Below are 16,654 nucleotides of genomic sequence, written 5' to 3'. Positions count from 1 at the left end.
CCGTGGGGTCCGACCTCAGGGAAGGGGGGTGGATTGGGAGGAGGGGGCCTGGTGGGGGGCACTCTGATGCGGTGCAGGAGGCGCTGTGAATTTGGTGAGTGCGGGGGGTCGGGCGCCCCCTAGATCTCGGCGCCCCGTGCGGTGGCCCGGCCCGCCCGGTGCTAGAAACGGCCCTGTCGGCAATCTATGCATAGTCTGCCGATAACACTGATCTATGCTATACAGAGAGCAGACTCTATACATAGATTGCCGATCTGACCGGATGGAGGTAAGTGACTTACCCTGGCCTGTTGGCACAAGCGATTGGGACCAGAGCAGCATGGCTGCGGGGGTCCCGATCACTCAGTGACAGAAGCTTGTTCTGTCACTGAGTACCTTAATCGCCGCAATCGCTATAGATCGCGGCGTTTAAGGGTTTAATGAGATGCAGCTCCGGGATCGCGGCTGCCTCTCATTGCCTTCGGCCCCGGACACACTGATGTCCTGGATAACCAAATCCTGGATAACCCCTTTAAAGCGGCTCTGTACCCACAATCTGTCCCCCCCAAACCACTTGTACCTTCGGATAGCTGCTTTTAATCCAAGATCTGTCCTGGGGTCCGTTCGGCAGGGGATGCAGTTATTGTCATAAAAATAACTTTAAATCCAGCAGCGCTGTGTCTAACGGCTGGGGCTTACATTTGTATATGCATTAGGCTGGCACACCCTCTCTGTCCTTCCTTTCCACCCTCCTCAACGGGACCCGTGCCGGTTAATAGAGGCACTGCTTGGCTGTACATATCAGCCGGGATAAGCCTCTAAATGCAGCTGTCAAACCTGACAGCACCGCATGGGGCGCACAGGAATCCTCGGCGCCCCGTTATCTTTTGATAGTGCTGGAAGCAGCCGTGTGTGACGCTCAGCCCGGGACACAGATATATGTGCAACACCGACACTGAGTGACAGGGGCAGAGGATTCCTGTGCGGGAGAGAGAGAGCGGTGCCCGGTGGAGCAAGGAGGTGCCGACCCATACCTGACCCCAACTGTATGCGTGCGAGAGGGGGGGCCAGGGCAGCATGTGACAGTGACTGGGGGTAGAGAGAGATAGAGAGAGAGAGAGAGAGATGGATAGATAGGAGATAGAGAGATATATAGATAGATAAGAGTCCTATCTATCTATCTATCCAGTATATATATATATGTATGTGTATTTTTATATATATATATATATATATATATATGCATACACACACACACACACACACACACACAGACAGATAGATAGATAGATAATAAATAGTAGATAGATAGATAGATAGATAGATAGATAGATAGATAGATAGATAGGAGAGAGATAGGAGATAGATAGATAGATAATAAATAGTAGATAGATAGGAGATAGATAGATATATTATAGAGAATCCACAGCACTCTTGAGTAAACAGAGAAAAAAATGTGTGATTTATTTCTTTAAAGCCTAGTGCAAAACATCAGGGCGCAACGTTTCAGCGGCATCTCGCCACCATTTTCAAGCGGATAGATAGTAGATAGGAGTCTTATCTATCTATCTATCTATCTCCTGTCTGTCTGTCTGTCTGTCTCTCTCTCTCCCTATATATATATACATATATAATGTGTGGTGTATAGATAGGTAGATATAGCTAACAATATAGGCAGCACACTAAACGAACTGTGGGTGCAGCAGACGAATCCCAGACCTTGGACCAAGTCAGCTAGTAAAAAAAAACTCTGCAGCACTCTGATGGTAATACAAACGTGGATTTATTCCATATAACAATGTGCAGCAAACTTCACAAGTAATATATGACGTTTTGGCGTCTCCTATGACATTTTCAAGTGCCACTTGAAAATGGCGTAGGAGATGCCAAAACATTGTGTATTAGTTGTGAAGTTTGCTGCACATTGTTATATGAAATAAATTCACGTATGTATTACCATTGGAAAATAGGGTTTTCAAAAGGTGTGGCTTTTAAAAGGGGCGTGTCATAATTATTGTTCACTTTATCGTTACCGCGACAACATGTACGATAAACCGCGATATTGATTTAGGCCATTATCGCCCAGCCCTATCGCTGCGTGTAATAGTGCCGGCAGTGGGGGGGGGGGGGGGGGGGGGAACGAGGAGCAAGCGAGTGCTGACCTTACAGGTCACAGCTCGATTGCTCTCCACTGCTCAATCAATGTGACCAGAGAGCTTACCCACTCAATAATTCTTCTAAATGTGACCAGAGAACTTACCTACTCAATGAGGGCGGCTTCACACTACAGAATTCTCGCGGACAATGTCCGCGGAATTCTGTCAGCTGTCCGCCCGCACGGGCACACGCTTTTCCGCCAGCTCCATAGACACCATTCTATGGGCCGGCGTATTCCGCGATCCGCTAAAAGAAGTGACATGACACTTCTTTCAGCGTATAGCGGAATACGCCGGCCCATAGAATGGTGTCTATGGGGCCGGCGGAAAGGCGCCCAGATGTGCGGGCGGACAACTGACGGAATTCCGCGGACATTGTCTGCGAGAATTCCGTAGTGTGAACCCGCCCTAATTCTTCTAAATGGGATGCTACCTCTGTTTGAATTATAACCACAATGAGTAAACAAAACAGAAAAAACACATATAGGTGCACTCACAAATAATCAAAAAAGCTAATTTTATTCAACAACAGTTCATAATATACAAAAAAGGGCTAGACAAAAGATGTTAAAAACACTTATTAAGGGTGAACCATTGAGAGGAGCTAGCATGATCGAGCTACCTATAATTATGTGGCATTCCAGGGTCCACAATAACTAGAGATAAATTCAACCAATATTAAATGCTGTTACTCCTCCCTATTTCTCCCTGGTAAAGTGCATGTGCTGAATAAAACACCACTATCCCCAGAATTTATATATATATATATATATATATATATATATATATATATATATATATATATATATATATACACCAAAAAATAAATACATAAAAAAAAATAATATATATATATATATATATATATATATATATATATATATATATATATACACAAAAAACTGTAATACAAACCAAAGCAATTAGTGAAGAGATATAACATAAGAGCAATATCATCAAGGGAGAAAAAAGCAGCAATACAATATCACATGATAAAGATATCACCAAGGGCCCTGTAGGCTACTCTGGACCAAATCGGAGGCTACTCCGGGTTTGTTCCAAAGTAGCCTACAGGGTCCTGGGTGTATTAAAGATTTTTGCTCAAAATACCTTGTTATAACACGACAACATATAAAAGGCATGTACATTTCAATAAACAAGGGGCCCACATGACCTCCAGCAAAGTATAGCCAGGCACAGTACATAAGTCAGTGTCATATCCTGGGTACATTGTATTATTAGCCCTGACTGATATCTTTTATCATGTGATATTGTAGATTGCTGCTTTTTTTTCTCCCTAGGTGATATTGCTTATGTAAGATATGGTAATAGGGATTCGCTGCACCTTACTGATGTGTATGGAAAACCACCTACTTCGAGTGCACTACTGTCTCAGCGCTAGGAGAGTAATAATAAATAGGAAAAAGTAGTAGGCTCTCTAGAAGCGGGTGAAAGGGTATATAAAAGATGATATATAAAATATATGCTTGAGTAGATCTAAATTGTGATAATATAAACCATGTGTATATTAAAATAGATCTGGATTGTAATTAAACATTTAATATAACACTTGAAAATACATGAAATGGTTAGTCAGTGTCCGAATGACCAAACCCAACTATATACTTCAATATCAGACTCATGGTCAATACACATGGATTCATAAAAAACAGATTGAGATTAGTCAGTAACACAATGACCAAATACAACCAAAAATGTACTTGATATATTAAAATCTTACAACATATACTGAAAAAATATAAATTTTTTTAAATATGAATGAAAAAATAAAAATAATTAAAAAGTACAAAATATATATAAGAACCCAGTGGTGTTTGGCTGCGCCGGGCCCAGCGCAGTCAATCCACGCAAGTGTATAGACACGTGATCCCGAATCGCTATACCTAATATTGTTCGTATCGGCAGTATAATTATCGTAATCTCAGCTGTGAAATGATAGATATATCTTGCAAGTCCTATGTATTTTATAGGCTATTGCAATGCAAATGTCTCATAGGAGCCTATGAGACATTTGCATTGCAAAAGCCTATAAATACATAGGACTTGGAGGGCCGTTTTAATACACTGGTGGGCCCAGTGCACAGACCTCAAGAGGTCTGAAAGGTTAACTGAATTATATTTATCAGGTATTATGACCGATGCATTATACTCAGTGCATCAGGTTTTATCACAAATTATAAAAAGGGAATATGGTCGGAGAGCATTCCTATGTCAGGTACAATACCCCTAAATCTTTATGAATAATGGAGAGTGAAGCTAGTGGGGGCACGTACAGACCTAATTTCCCAGGTTTCCCACTGTAGGGATTGGTCAACTAATAGGGAAACCCCCCGGTAGTATGGGTGTATACGCTCTTGTGTCCCCTCTCAGTCCTCCTAGTGTGTAAGCTCTTGTGTCCCTCCAGTCCTCCTCCTAGTCTGTAGGAGAAGGAGCACTGGGGGGACACAGGAGCTTACAGACTAGGAGGAGGACTGGGGACACAGGAGCTTACAGACTAGGAGGACTGGGGGGACACAGGAGCTTACAGACTAGGATGATGACTGGGGGGGACATAGGAGCTTACAGACTAGGAGGAGGACTAAGGGGACGGAGGAGCTTACAGACTAGGAGGAGGACTGGGTGGCACATAGGAGCTTACAGACTAGGAGGACTGGGGGACACAGGAGCTTACAGACTAGGAGGAGGACTGGGGGGACATAGGAGCTTACAGACTAGGAGGAGGACTGGGGGGACACAGGAGCTTACAGACTAGGAGGAGGACTGGGGGGGGCACAGGAGCTTACAGACAAGGAGGAGGACTGGGGGGGACATAGGAGCTTACAGACAAGGAGGAGGACTGGGGGGACACAGGAGCTTACAGACTAGGAGGACTGGGGGAACACAAGAGCTTACAGACTAGGAGGACTGGGGGACACAGAAGCTTACAGACTAGGAGGACTGGGGGCACAGGAGTTTACAGACTAGGAGGAGGACTGGGGGACACATGAATTTACAGACTAGGAGGACTGGGGGACCCAGGAGCTTACAGACTAGGAGGAGGACTGGGGGGCACTGGAGCTTACAGACTAGGAGGAGGACTGGGGGACACAGGAGCTTACAGACTAGGAGGAGGACTGGGGGGACACAGGAGTTTACAGACTAGGAGGAGGACTGGGGGGCATAGGAGTTTACAGACTAGGAGGACTGGGGACACAGGAGCTTACAGACTAGGAGGAGGACTGGGGGACACAGGAGCTTACAGACTAGGAGGAGGACTGGGGGGACACAGGAGCTTACAGACTAGGAGGAGGACTGGGGGACACAAGAGCTTACAGACTAGGAGGAGGACTGGGGGGACACAGAAGCTTACAGACTAGGAGGAGAACTGGGGGACACAGAAGCTTACAGACTAGGAGGAGGACTGGGGGACACAGGAGCTTACAGACTAGGAGGACGACTGGGGGGACACAGGAGCTTACAGACTAGGAGGAGGACTGGGGGACACAGGATCTTACAGACTAGGAGGAGGACTGGGGGGACACAGGAGCTTACAGACTAGGAGGAGGACTGGGGGACACAGGAGCTTACAGACTAGGAGGAGGACTGGGGGAACACAGGAGCTTACAGACTAGGAGGAGGACTGGGGGACACAGAAGCTTACAGACTAGGAGGAGGACTGGGGGACACAAGAGCTTACAGACTAGGAGGAGGACTGGGGGGACACAAGAGCTTACAGACTAGGAGGAGGACTGGGGGGACACAGGAGCTTACAGACTAGGAAGAGGACTGGGGGACACAGAAGCTTACAGACTAGGAGGAGGACTGGGGGGACACAGGAGCTTACAGACTAGGAGGACTGACTAAGGTCTTGTGTCCCCCAGTGACCCCCATCATACTGAGGATAAGATCCTGGGAAAGCTGGGTGGCCTCAGTCATACAACAATATAAGATGCAGGAAAGCTAGGTGACTTCTGAATGGCAGTCAGTGTTAAAATACCACCTGCGGTCTGTGCCGGGGGCAGGGCCTGAGACCAGGGGGTGGGGCTTATCGGGACAGGTCCGATGGGCAAACCCTCTGTCAGTGGGCCCCCAGCTTCATTTCCCCCTCTCCCCCACCTCACTACTACTTACATCCATCGTGCAGGTGCTGCTCCCCAGCCTCCACACACTCTGCCTGGGGAGAGGCTGGGTGCTTTTGAAGTCTACAGTGCCTCCTTGGCTCCCCCGCAGACAGGGCGCCGCGCGCCCTGCGCCTCCAATCAGGTACCGGGCCAGGTGACATAACACGCAATGAGGTGTCCTGACGCTACAGGGGGGCGGTGGTGAAGTTGCGTTAGGTCAAGGAAATCACTAGAGGCCGCAGGCGGCTCATTAGGTGGTTTGGGGGTGAAAGTTTGTGTCGACTCAGCCGGGGGGCCCCTGTCACGTGATCTGAACCATATGCACCCAGGTTAAAGCGGCCCTGTCTTCACTTATTGGTTTGGTTTACATTGGGCACTAGCACTTTATTGGGCACTAGCTGATCGTTGCTTCTTTTGTCTTTCGAAAATGTTGAAAGACAAACGACCAGGATAGCAGGGATCTGCTGCTGTTGCTCCCTGGACTAGGAGCGGCGGTAACAGACCGCCACTATCCCCTATGGGCTGCCCAGACGATCTAGCGATTTTCTTTACTTGCTTGCCTTCCACATCTCCCTGTTTAATTAATAGGGGCTTTAGTGTTCCGTACAGATGATTTCCCAGCAGTGCCCTTCTTATCATCACAGACAGGAGTACAGCAAAAGGTGACACAGTTATAGAGACAACAGAGGTACACACAATAGCTGTTGCTTACAATATAGCCCCCCTCCCCTGTGTAATGAGCACACAGAACATGTGTCCCATACAGAGAATAGGGTCTAGAGATGTTTATTGTGTCTATGTCCATAAGGCAGTAAAGCATGTCACTAAATACTGTTAAACCTGCTTAGGCTATGTTCACATGATGTAAAACAATGGCTGTTAGTTGTCACAGCAATTCAATAAATCATTTAACACAATGTAAAGTACTGGCGGCCATACTTTACATTGTATGCACAACTATTTTCTACAGCCGCTGTTCACCTAACTGCGGCAGTAGAAAATAGACTTGTTCATTGTTTTCTGCAGCCACAGTTTAACAACGGCTGTAGTGTATGCTGTGTGTATACATTATGGCTGTTGTTGCATTGAAATCAATACAGACTAATTGACTGAAAAGAACATCCATTGTTAATGAAATTAATACATTGTGTGAACATGGCCTTAGGCAAGATGGCAGTCCCCATAATAATGTACTTCAAATAACATTAAAAAAAAATACAATCAGAAAATAAAAACAGATTAGAAAAACATGTTCCACTATCTGGCTCTATTCAGTAAAAACAAATCTAGCTGGTGTATTCTATTTAGGTAATCTACCACATTTTAAGCTGCCACTTCCCTGCTTTTTCTAGGAAGATGCAAAAAAGTGTTTAAGGGTACAAACCCACTTGACGTATTTGCTGCGTGAATCAGTCTTAAAAATAAGCAGGCAACACGCAGGTTGGCTTTATACGATTGTTCTGCATTAAAATACGCAATTGCGTATTTTTGAAGCGTGAAGCTACATGCGTTTTTCACACAGGTTGTTAACAACTGATGCTTTGCTAACAACAAGCTTCACGCTTCAAAAATACGCAATTGCGTATTTTAATGCAGAACAATCGTATAAAGCCAACCTGCGTGTTGCCTGCTTATTTTTAAGACTGATTCACGCAGCAAATATGTCAAGTGGGTTTGTACCCTAAAACATAATAAGTTTAGCATAGTGCATATACAGATTTAAGATTAATTGTACAATTCTGGTGCAGAGGTGTGCATCATGGCAAACTGTGAGTGCCCTCCTGTGAATTATATTAAATCTTTAAAGGGCTTTTCCAATTTAATATTACTTGTCCCCACTGTGCTTCGCACTACGCTTTTGGCAAATCGAGTTTCTGCCCTCCACCTCAGACAAGGCCACAGGCCAAATACAGACGATAATCGTTCCGTGGAATAGGGCCTTTAAATTTGACCCCTGCTCTACATCTACTTTTCTAGGAGCAGAATTGTTTTCTCTATTTACTTGATCGGTAGTTATCTGATCTGTCTATTTACCGATACCACAGGATAGGGGACAAGCAGGAGATCTAGAGGTCGGACCTCCCAGAGATCACTTTGTTTGCATGGTAGAATGGATGGGAATGGTCATAGAGAGCTCTGTGTAGGAGTTGAACAAAATGTAGGTCTCCATAAACTCAGAGCCAAGCACTAAATGAATGCGGTAGAGTTCATTATGAGAGTGGAAGTAGCAGGAGAATTGCTGTACCCCCAGGTGATGTAATGCAAACAATTAGACTCAGTTTAGCTATTAGGTTTCCAAAGTGTGAACAGGAATTGTCTCACATAGTGATATTTGCCCCAAACATGTCCTAAAATGGACACAGTCAGTATCCTCCTTCACTCCAAGGTGGGGAAAACAGGCGCAGGTCCAAGAGGTAATAGTGATATAAAATATCATAAAATTTATTAAAAGAATTATGCCAGTGACACAACGCGTTTCGAGACCGGTCCTGTCTCCTTATCAAGTGTCTAATACCATAATAATTCAAAGGCACATGTATATAAAGAAAAATCATCATCATGGGGAGGATCAAGCAAGGGTTAACCCTTACCCTCCAAAAAAATACATAATATGCTATACCCAGGGCCGTATTAACAGCTGCTGCTGCCCTAGGCACTAAGCCTGAAGACGCCCCCATATTGCGGAGCGTGGGGGAGCGTGGTTTTGGCCACATGCATTTCTCTACATCTAGAAACATTGTCTGAATTGCATTTTCATGGTTTTTAACTGCTTAAAACATAAATTTCCACAATGAATCAATGATTAGAGCCATCGGCATATTGTCTGAAGGAATTTTCACCACAGGATTGGTAGGTAATAGCTCCAGGCCATACCAGACCTGATCATACCTCCCACCCTACCCTAAACGATACAACGAATACAACGAATCACCTCCTCTCCATGCAGGGGAGTTATCGGGGCGCAGGTCCAAGGAACATGCAGTATCAGGAGAAAAATTATTTATTAAAAATTCCCATATAAAAACTTAAAGGCGACCCAATGCGTTTCCAAACCGGACTGGTTTCTTTTTCAAGTGTCAATGACAGATTGTCAGATTGACACTTGAAAAAGAAACCAGTCCGGTTTGGAAACGCGTTGTGTCGCCTTTAAGTTTTTATATGGGAATTTTTAATAAATAATTTTTCTCCTGATACTGCATGCTCCTTGGACCTGCGCCCCGATAACTCCCCTGCATGGAGAGGAGGTGATTCGTTATAGTGGTAAATACGGCCCTGGCTACACCATAAATAACTCTCTCATGTATATAAATCCACTTTAAAAATACACATATTTGTATCATTATAATCTCGGATATAATCGACGATGACTGTGCATAAGTCCATATCAGCAATTATAACTAGTGGACTGAACTAGGCAAACAGTTGAAGTCAGAGTGTGTGAACTGATACTAAAACATAAAACATAAAACTGCTGCCGTGTGTGAACAGATGCTAATACACATAATCCCATAAAACTGCTGCAGTGTGTACAGATTCTAATACCATAAAACTGCTGCAGTGTGTGAACAAATGCTAATACGCATGATCCTACGAACCTGCTGCAGTGTGTGAACAGATACTAAAACAGATAATTCCATAAAACTGCTGCAGTGTGTGAACAGATTCTAACACACATAATCCCATAAAATTGCTGCAGTGTGTAAACAAATACCATTACACATAATGGACAAAAGCTATTGCACATGACCCAATTGACCAACTGCAGAGTGACAACAGATACTGCTATCACATTCACATGCTATCAGTAAGAGTTGTGCCTTACATCAGCACAACCTACTCAGGTGAGAGTTCTATGTGCTTACTTTCACCACTTCACCCCTGTCTGAATTACGCTATAGAGCGCTGTCTTATATTATGTTTCCTGTAAAATGGACACAGACAGGTATTAAATTCCCAAGATGACAAGAAGGGAGCCAGCGGGAAGGGATCTCAACCCAATAACAAACCCAACAAAATACAAAGGAGGGACATAGACAGATATTAAAAAAACACGTCATGGAATACAATTTACGATGCAAATCTATAAACCTGCCCTCTAGATCCACTTGCAGGTGAAAGCATTGAAATAGCTTTATGAATTAGAATACTGACACCACTGGAGTATCCAGTATGGACGGCATAATATCCAGCCAGACCAACTTTTTAAAAAGTTGGTTGAATTAAAAAGTGCAGTTTATCTTAAGATAGATGGGTCTATCTGGAAGGTGAGGATGAAGGTAATCAAATATGCAATTCTCTCAAACAGATCACTCAGCCCTCGCACATTCCAACTGAGAAAGGTGACCGGATTAGCTTTAGTAAGTAGCATAAAATAAAAGCAGAAGAACAGAAAGGATTAGCAATGACAGCAATTCATAGATTGCAGGCAGCAAAGGACAAAAAATAACATTAGAGAGACAGAAAATTACAATGAGAAAACCAGTGGCTAGGGAGAAAAAATTTATGCAAAATAGCACTCACCTACCTTGGGAAGGTAGAGTTCCTTCAAGTCAGTGTTTCATTTCATCTAGTATTCAAAAAAAGTGAAATTACACTACGGTGGCCATACAGTTTCAGTCCCAGAGTAGAGTTAGCCTCTGCCAAAACCATTATTTTTAAATTGTGTGAACCAACGGCCATTGTTTCTATAGACTTCAATGGAAATCATTGAAGAATGAAAACAATGGCTGTTATTTAAAATTCAAATGGCGGCCATTATTTTAAAGTGTGTGAACATGCTCATAGGGTTAATTTACATGGAACTAATACACTGTAGATTTGCATAGATTACACAGTGAATTACAGTAGCAGCAAAGTATATGAAATGTTAACAGCTCATCTACATGATGTATTAAAAAATCTGCACAAAACTTAAAGGGAACCTGTCACCCCCCGTGCCGGGGTGACAGGCTCCCGACCCCCCGTTAGAGCCCCCTATACTCACCTAATCCCGCCGGGTCCCGCTTCTGGAGGTGGTCGGGTGACGGAGATCTCAGCCGCTGCAGCCCGGCGCGCGCGCTGAGAGATGAGTCCAACACCCATAGAGAATGACAGGAGAGTCCAGCGCTCAGTCATTCTCTATGAGCGTTGGACTCATCTCTCAGCGCGCGCGCCGGGCTGCAGCGGCTGAGATCTCCGTCACCCGACCACCTCCAGAAGCGGGACCCGGCGGGATTAGGTAAGTATATGGGGCTCTAACGGGGGGTCGGGAGCCTGTCACCCCGGCACGGGGGGTGACAGGTTCCCTTTAAATCTGCAGCATGTCAATTTACATGCAGATTTTTTAAAATGTGAAATGTGGTGCATATTTGCATTCTTTCCTGATTGATGTTTGGTTTGACTAATTATGCAGTCCCCTTCAAATTCAGCTACAAGAAATATATCTGATAATAAAAGAAGTTAACAGTTGTTTGTTTCTGTATATAGGATGGCCAGTCTCGCACAGTACGGCAGTTTCAGTTCACTGATTGGCCAGAACAAGGTGTGCCAAAATCAGGTGAAGGATTCATTGATTTCATAGGCCAAGTGCACAAAACAAAAGAGCAGTTTGGGCAAGATGGTCCTATATCTGTTCACTGCAGGTAGGAATAAAACTACATTTTATAAAAATTATTTCTGTATATTCCATTTATTGATATGCTTAGAATAAATAATTTATTTTTGCTTTTTTTTTAGTTTATAGTGTTTTATATATTTGGAAGTGATTTCTTTTAACAACATTCAGTGTTCTTGTGCTTTGAATCCAGAAGGGACAGAAGCTGTGAGTTACGTATTATTTTTACCTAGTATTAACTTTTTATATTCCTCTTTTCTAGTGCCGGAGTCGGTAGAACAGGGGTATTTATTACCCTCAGTATAGTTCTAGAAAGAATGCGTTACGAGGGTGTGGTAGATGTTTTCCAAACTGTAAAGATGCTGCGAACTCAAAGACCCGCAATGGTGCAAACCGAGGTATTCCTTTATGATTTTTTTCTCCCATTGCCTCTTGACTGTATAGAGTTCCATGATAATCTAGACTTACACTAACGTCACCAGTAATAAGGACAGACAACAGTGTTTCTTTGCTGGGTGATGGTCGGCCACAGCTTTTATTTAACCATTTTAACCGTTGGATAACCACGGGCACTGGAGTGCCCAACAACCTATGGGGTAGCCTCGGGGTGCCACCGGCGGACTCCCACCGTACACGTACGACCGCTATTCCCCAGAACTGCTAAACAGGTTTTTCCCCGCAGCTGTGACTTATACACACAAATTTTTTTTTTATTTTTTTTTTAAACGAGTATATACAACAAATAAACAAATATTGTCAGGGAGGGAGGGTGGGAAACCGCTCCAGAGAAGGCAGGTCAGTGAAAAGCGCGGGCCGGCTTGGTGTTATATAGGGGGAGGGTTGCCTGCCCGTGTACCCTCTCTGATTGGCCCAAAAAGCCCGGGGCTATATGGTATTGGCCCTAATACTCAATTCCAAAAAAAAAGGGGGAGGTGTAACATTACAAGGAGAAGTTAACCCCTTCCTGGTGGCCCATACGAACCCAGCTAAGGAACGCATGGAGGGACCCCTCATACAGTCAGGCATCACCCATTCCTATTACGGACGGGTGCTGTTCAGACTCTATAGAGTTCCATGATAATCTAGACTTACACTAACGCCACCAGTAATAAGGACAGACAACAGTGTTTCTTTGCTGGGTGATGGTCGGCCACAGCTTTTATTTAACCATTTTAACCGTTGGATAACCACGGGCACTGGAGTGCCCAACAACCTATGGGGTAGCCTCGGGGTGCCACCGGCGGACTCCCACCGTACACGTACGACCGCTATTCCCCAGAACTGCTAAACAGGTTTTTCCCCGCCACGAAGGAGCTCTGTGCCTACACAGGGCTCCGACCACCACCCAACAAGAAGAGTGCCTGCTCTATTCCGTCCTGAAGGCCGGACAAAAATATGTCCGTCCCGATGTCCGTAAGGTGTACTCCATCGTCCGACAACAGCCCACTACCCCCTCCTTCTAGCTGGCGGTGTCGTACGACCACGCCAGACCTAGATCTAACGAACCTGGACATGCGGGCGTTGAGTGTCTGCCTGGATCTCTCCACCGCCTCAGGATCCCTAGCGTAGTGCCACAACAAACGAGGGACAATCTCTGACCATACTAATACATATTCGGAGAATAAGGAACCGAGGCGCTCTATGTCAGCCCGCATCAGCGTCCCCAACTCGCCTATTTTGCAATGACACAGGTCATTACCACCTGCATGGACTACAAGAATAACCGGGCCTGCCACCGCAGCCGAAAACGCCATGACCTCCGGGAGCACCTGCTGCCACCGCAATCCACGTATCCCCCTCCATGACACTCGGATGTGCCTAAAACCTAGGCTCCGACCTCCCGGACGAACCTCCGCTCTCTGACCGGCCCGGAATTATGTAGGAATGGCCCACTATAAACACCGAGGGAGGCACAATCCCTAAAGGAAAAACACAGTTAGTACTTATAATAACTCAGGTCTAACGTACCGCGCATAGCAGCCGGAGCGCCAACGGCCAATCCTCTTGACCGTCTCTTCTGAAAGACCTGCCCTAGCCGCCTCCGTGGCCGCCCCGATTCTAAATGAGTGGGTCCCGTATTCCTTTTCCCTCAGCCCTAACCCTTTAAGCAAGGCACGGAAAAGTGCCCTAAACTGATAAACTGTGAGGGGAGTACCATCCTCATGCAGCAAAAACTGACTACCCGGAACCCTGATTCGCGAATATTCACCCACCAACTTGACCGGGCAAACCTGACCATCGATAGACCATAACGGCAGCCAGGTCCCCTGACCAAGCTGGTCGGTCTTGGACTTCCTAATACGAACCCTAACCCCCCTATCACCCATAACCACATCCGACTCCATCAACCCCCCTGATTTGTTCTTAGACAACGGCAGGAGCTCCCCCACCCGAAGGGCCCCGAAAAAAGCCAAACCAAACGCCGCAGCCATAAGGGCGGACTCGTAAGGAGATCTGCAAGCGATGGGGCAATGAGCAACTAGGCGAGCCAGCAACTGGTAAGAAACCGGCCTGCGTTCATCAGCCGTAACCTTCTCTTTCCTCCAACCCTTCAACGCTTGCCTAATTAAAAACGCACGCGTGACATCTTCCCAACCCAAAAGTTTAAAGTAAAAGGAAACTCCCGCTAGCCTTCGCTGCGCAAAAGACCCCGATGCGCCATGCCTCCGCAAGCGCAACAACAACTCCATCGTGACCTCAAGACGACATTGTGCATTGTGGACCACGTCCCTGGAACCTACCAAGGCACCCCACTCCCCCCACGCCTTACCATGTTGTTGCCATGTGGCCGGGGAGACCGATGCTGCGACCAACGACATCACTTCAGGTCCACCAAGTTCCACAGCCGCTCTGGGCATTCCCTGCACGTCTCGACCGCCCCAGGCAAAAGACTCCGGAAATCCTGCCAATTAAAGCGAGACAAAGCATCAGCAACCCTGTTGTCCACTCCTGGTACGTGACTGGACCTGAAATAGATGTTATAGTCAAGGCAACGAAGAACCAGATGTCTCAACAAGCTAATAACAGGTGCGGAAGAGGAAGACAAATTGTTAATACACATTACAACACTCATGTTGTCGGTCCAAAAACAAATGTGACGGTTGGCGAGCTGAGGGCCCCAGATCTCCACTGCAACCACGATCGGGAACAGTTCAAGCAGCGTGAGGTTACTGCAGAGACCCCGAGACACCCAGGCCGCCGGCCACTCTGCCGCACACCAATCAGTGCCAAAGATGGCACCGAAACCTCTGGAACCGGCCGCATCCGTAAAGAATGCTAATTCCTGGTTCGTCATGCGTTCACTCATAAGGCAAGTACGTCCGTTGTAATGATACAAAAATTGGAGCCAGACCCGGAGATCTGCCTTGATAATGCCGGTGAGGCGCACTCTGTGGCACGGGCGCTTAGCCCCTCCAGTACACATGGCCAGCCGTCTGGAAAAGATGCGCCCCATAGGCATTACCCGGCAAGCGAAAACTAGGTTGCCCAACAACGACTGCACCTGCCTGAGGGTGACTTTGTTCACCGCCAAGAAACCTTCAATCAAGCTACGCATTTTTTCGAGCTTGTCGCTAGGAAGGCGGAACACCATCTCAACAGTATCTATTTCGATACCCAGGAAGGTTAAACAAGTGGCGGGGCCCTCCGTCTTGTCCTCAGACAAAGGTACCCCGAACTTACCCATGAAAAACTTAAAAGTGGTTAACAAGTGCATGCAAGAATGATCCTTCTGAGGACCAACAAAAAGAAAATCGTCTAAATAGTGCAAAACAGCATTTGATCCTGTCTCATATCGCACCACCCACTCCAGAAAGGAGCTGAAAATCTCAAAGTAGCGACACGATATGGAACAGCCCATAGGCAGGCACATGTCATAATAGAAAAAACCACCCAACTGAAAACCTAACAAATGGTGACATTCGGGGTGAACAGGGAGCAAGCGGAAAGCCGATTCCACGTCCGATTTGGCCATGAGGGCACCTGGGCCTGCCTTCCTCACCAGCATGACCGCTCTGTCAAATGAAACGTAAGAGACTGAAACATCATCCTCCGGGATACCGTCGTTAACCGACATACCTTTTGGGTGCGAAAGATGATGAATGAGTCTGAACTTACCTTCCTCTCGCTTCGGAACAACACCAAGCGGCGACACCCGCAGGTTATCGAAAGGGATCACTCCGAAAGGGCCGGCGATACGCCCCAAAGCGACTTCCTTAGCGATCTTCTCTCTCATAACCCTGGGGTGCTCACGCGCCGACTTGAGATTGTCCGAAAACTGAGGCAACCTGGAAAACAAAAATGGGATGAAAAAACCTTCCGTAAAGCCCTGAAGAACTATTGCCGCTTCACTCTCATTGGGGTTCATTTCTAGCCAAGGGCGCATCGCGAGAACGTTCACTGGCGTCCTTGGCATCGGCCGCAGAAATTTTTGCGGCCGGCTTAACTGCGGGTCTGGGGCATCGTACGACCGCATGAGTGCCCCCACAGGAGGAGCACTCGTGCTTGTACTTGCATATTCCGGCGAATTTGCAGTGCCCCTCATTGTAGAGCCAGCAGGCGCCCGGTCTTCGCACGGCCACTGCGCCTGACGTTGAAGGCACTCCCTGGGCAGTGGCCGAGCCATGAAAGGGGGTCGCTCTGGGCGTCATCATTAACCTCAGCCAGACATCCGTGGCCCTGACTCCCCAACCAATTTCTGGCTGGAGAGCCAAACGCCTCCGGAAGTCCTCATCATACCGCCACCAGGCGGAGCCTCCATGAGACTTGTACGCGTTATAAATGCTATCAAAGTAAACAAAAAGCTC

At 46.3% G+C, this 16,654-nt stretch overlaps 1 protein-coding gene across 1 annotated transcript in view; it reads left to right on the top strand.

Moving 5' to 3' along the window:
• Positions 1 to 16,654, top strand: part of LOC138786539 (receptor-type tyrosine-protein phosphatase S-like) — a 338,771-nt gene that overhangs the window by 305,489 nt on the left and 16,628 nt on the right. Inside the window, exons 30-31 of the mRNA XM_069963521.1 lie at positions 11,723 to 11,877; positions 12,112 to 12,247. Coding sequence (XP_069819622.1) covers positions 11,723 to 11,877; positions 12,112 to 12,247 — 291 coding nt within the window. The remainder of the gene's footprint in view (positions 1 to 11,722; positions 11,878 to 12,111; positions 12,248 to 16,654) is intronic.

The sequence above is a fragment of the Dendropsophus ebraccatus genome, chromosome 3 (assembly GCF_027789765.1).
Source record: "Dendropsophus ebraccatus isolate aDenEbr1 chromosome 3, aDenEbr1.pat, whole genome shotgun sequence".
Lineage (NCBI taxonomy): Eukaryota > Metazoa > Chordata > Amphibia > Anura > Hylidae > Dendropsophus > Dendropsophus ebraccatus.
Note: the sequence above shows the minus strand (reverse complement) of the source record. Positions and strands in the feature narration are given on the sequence as shown.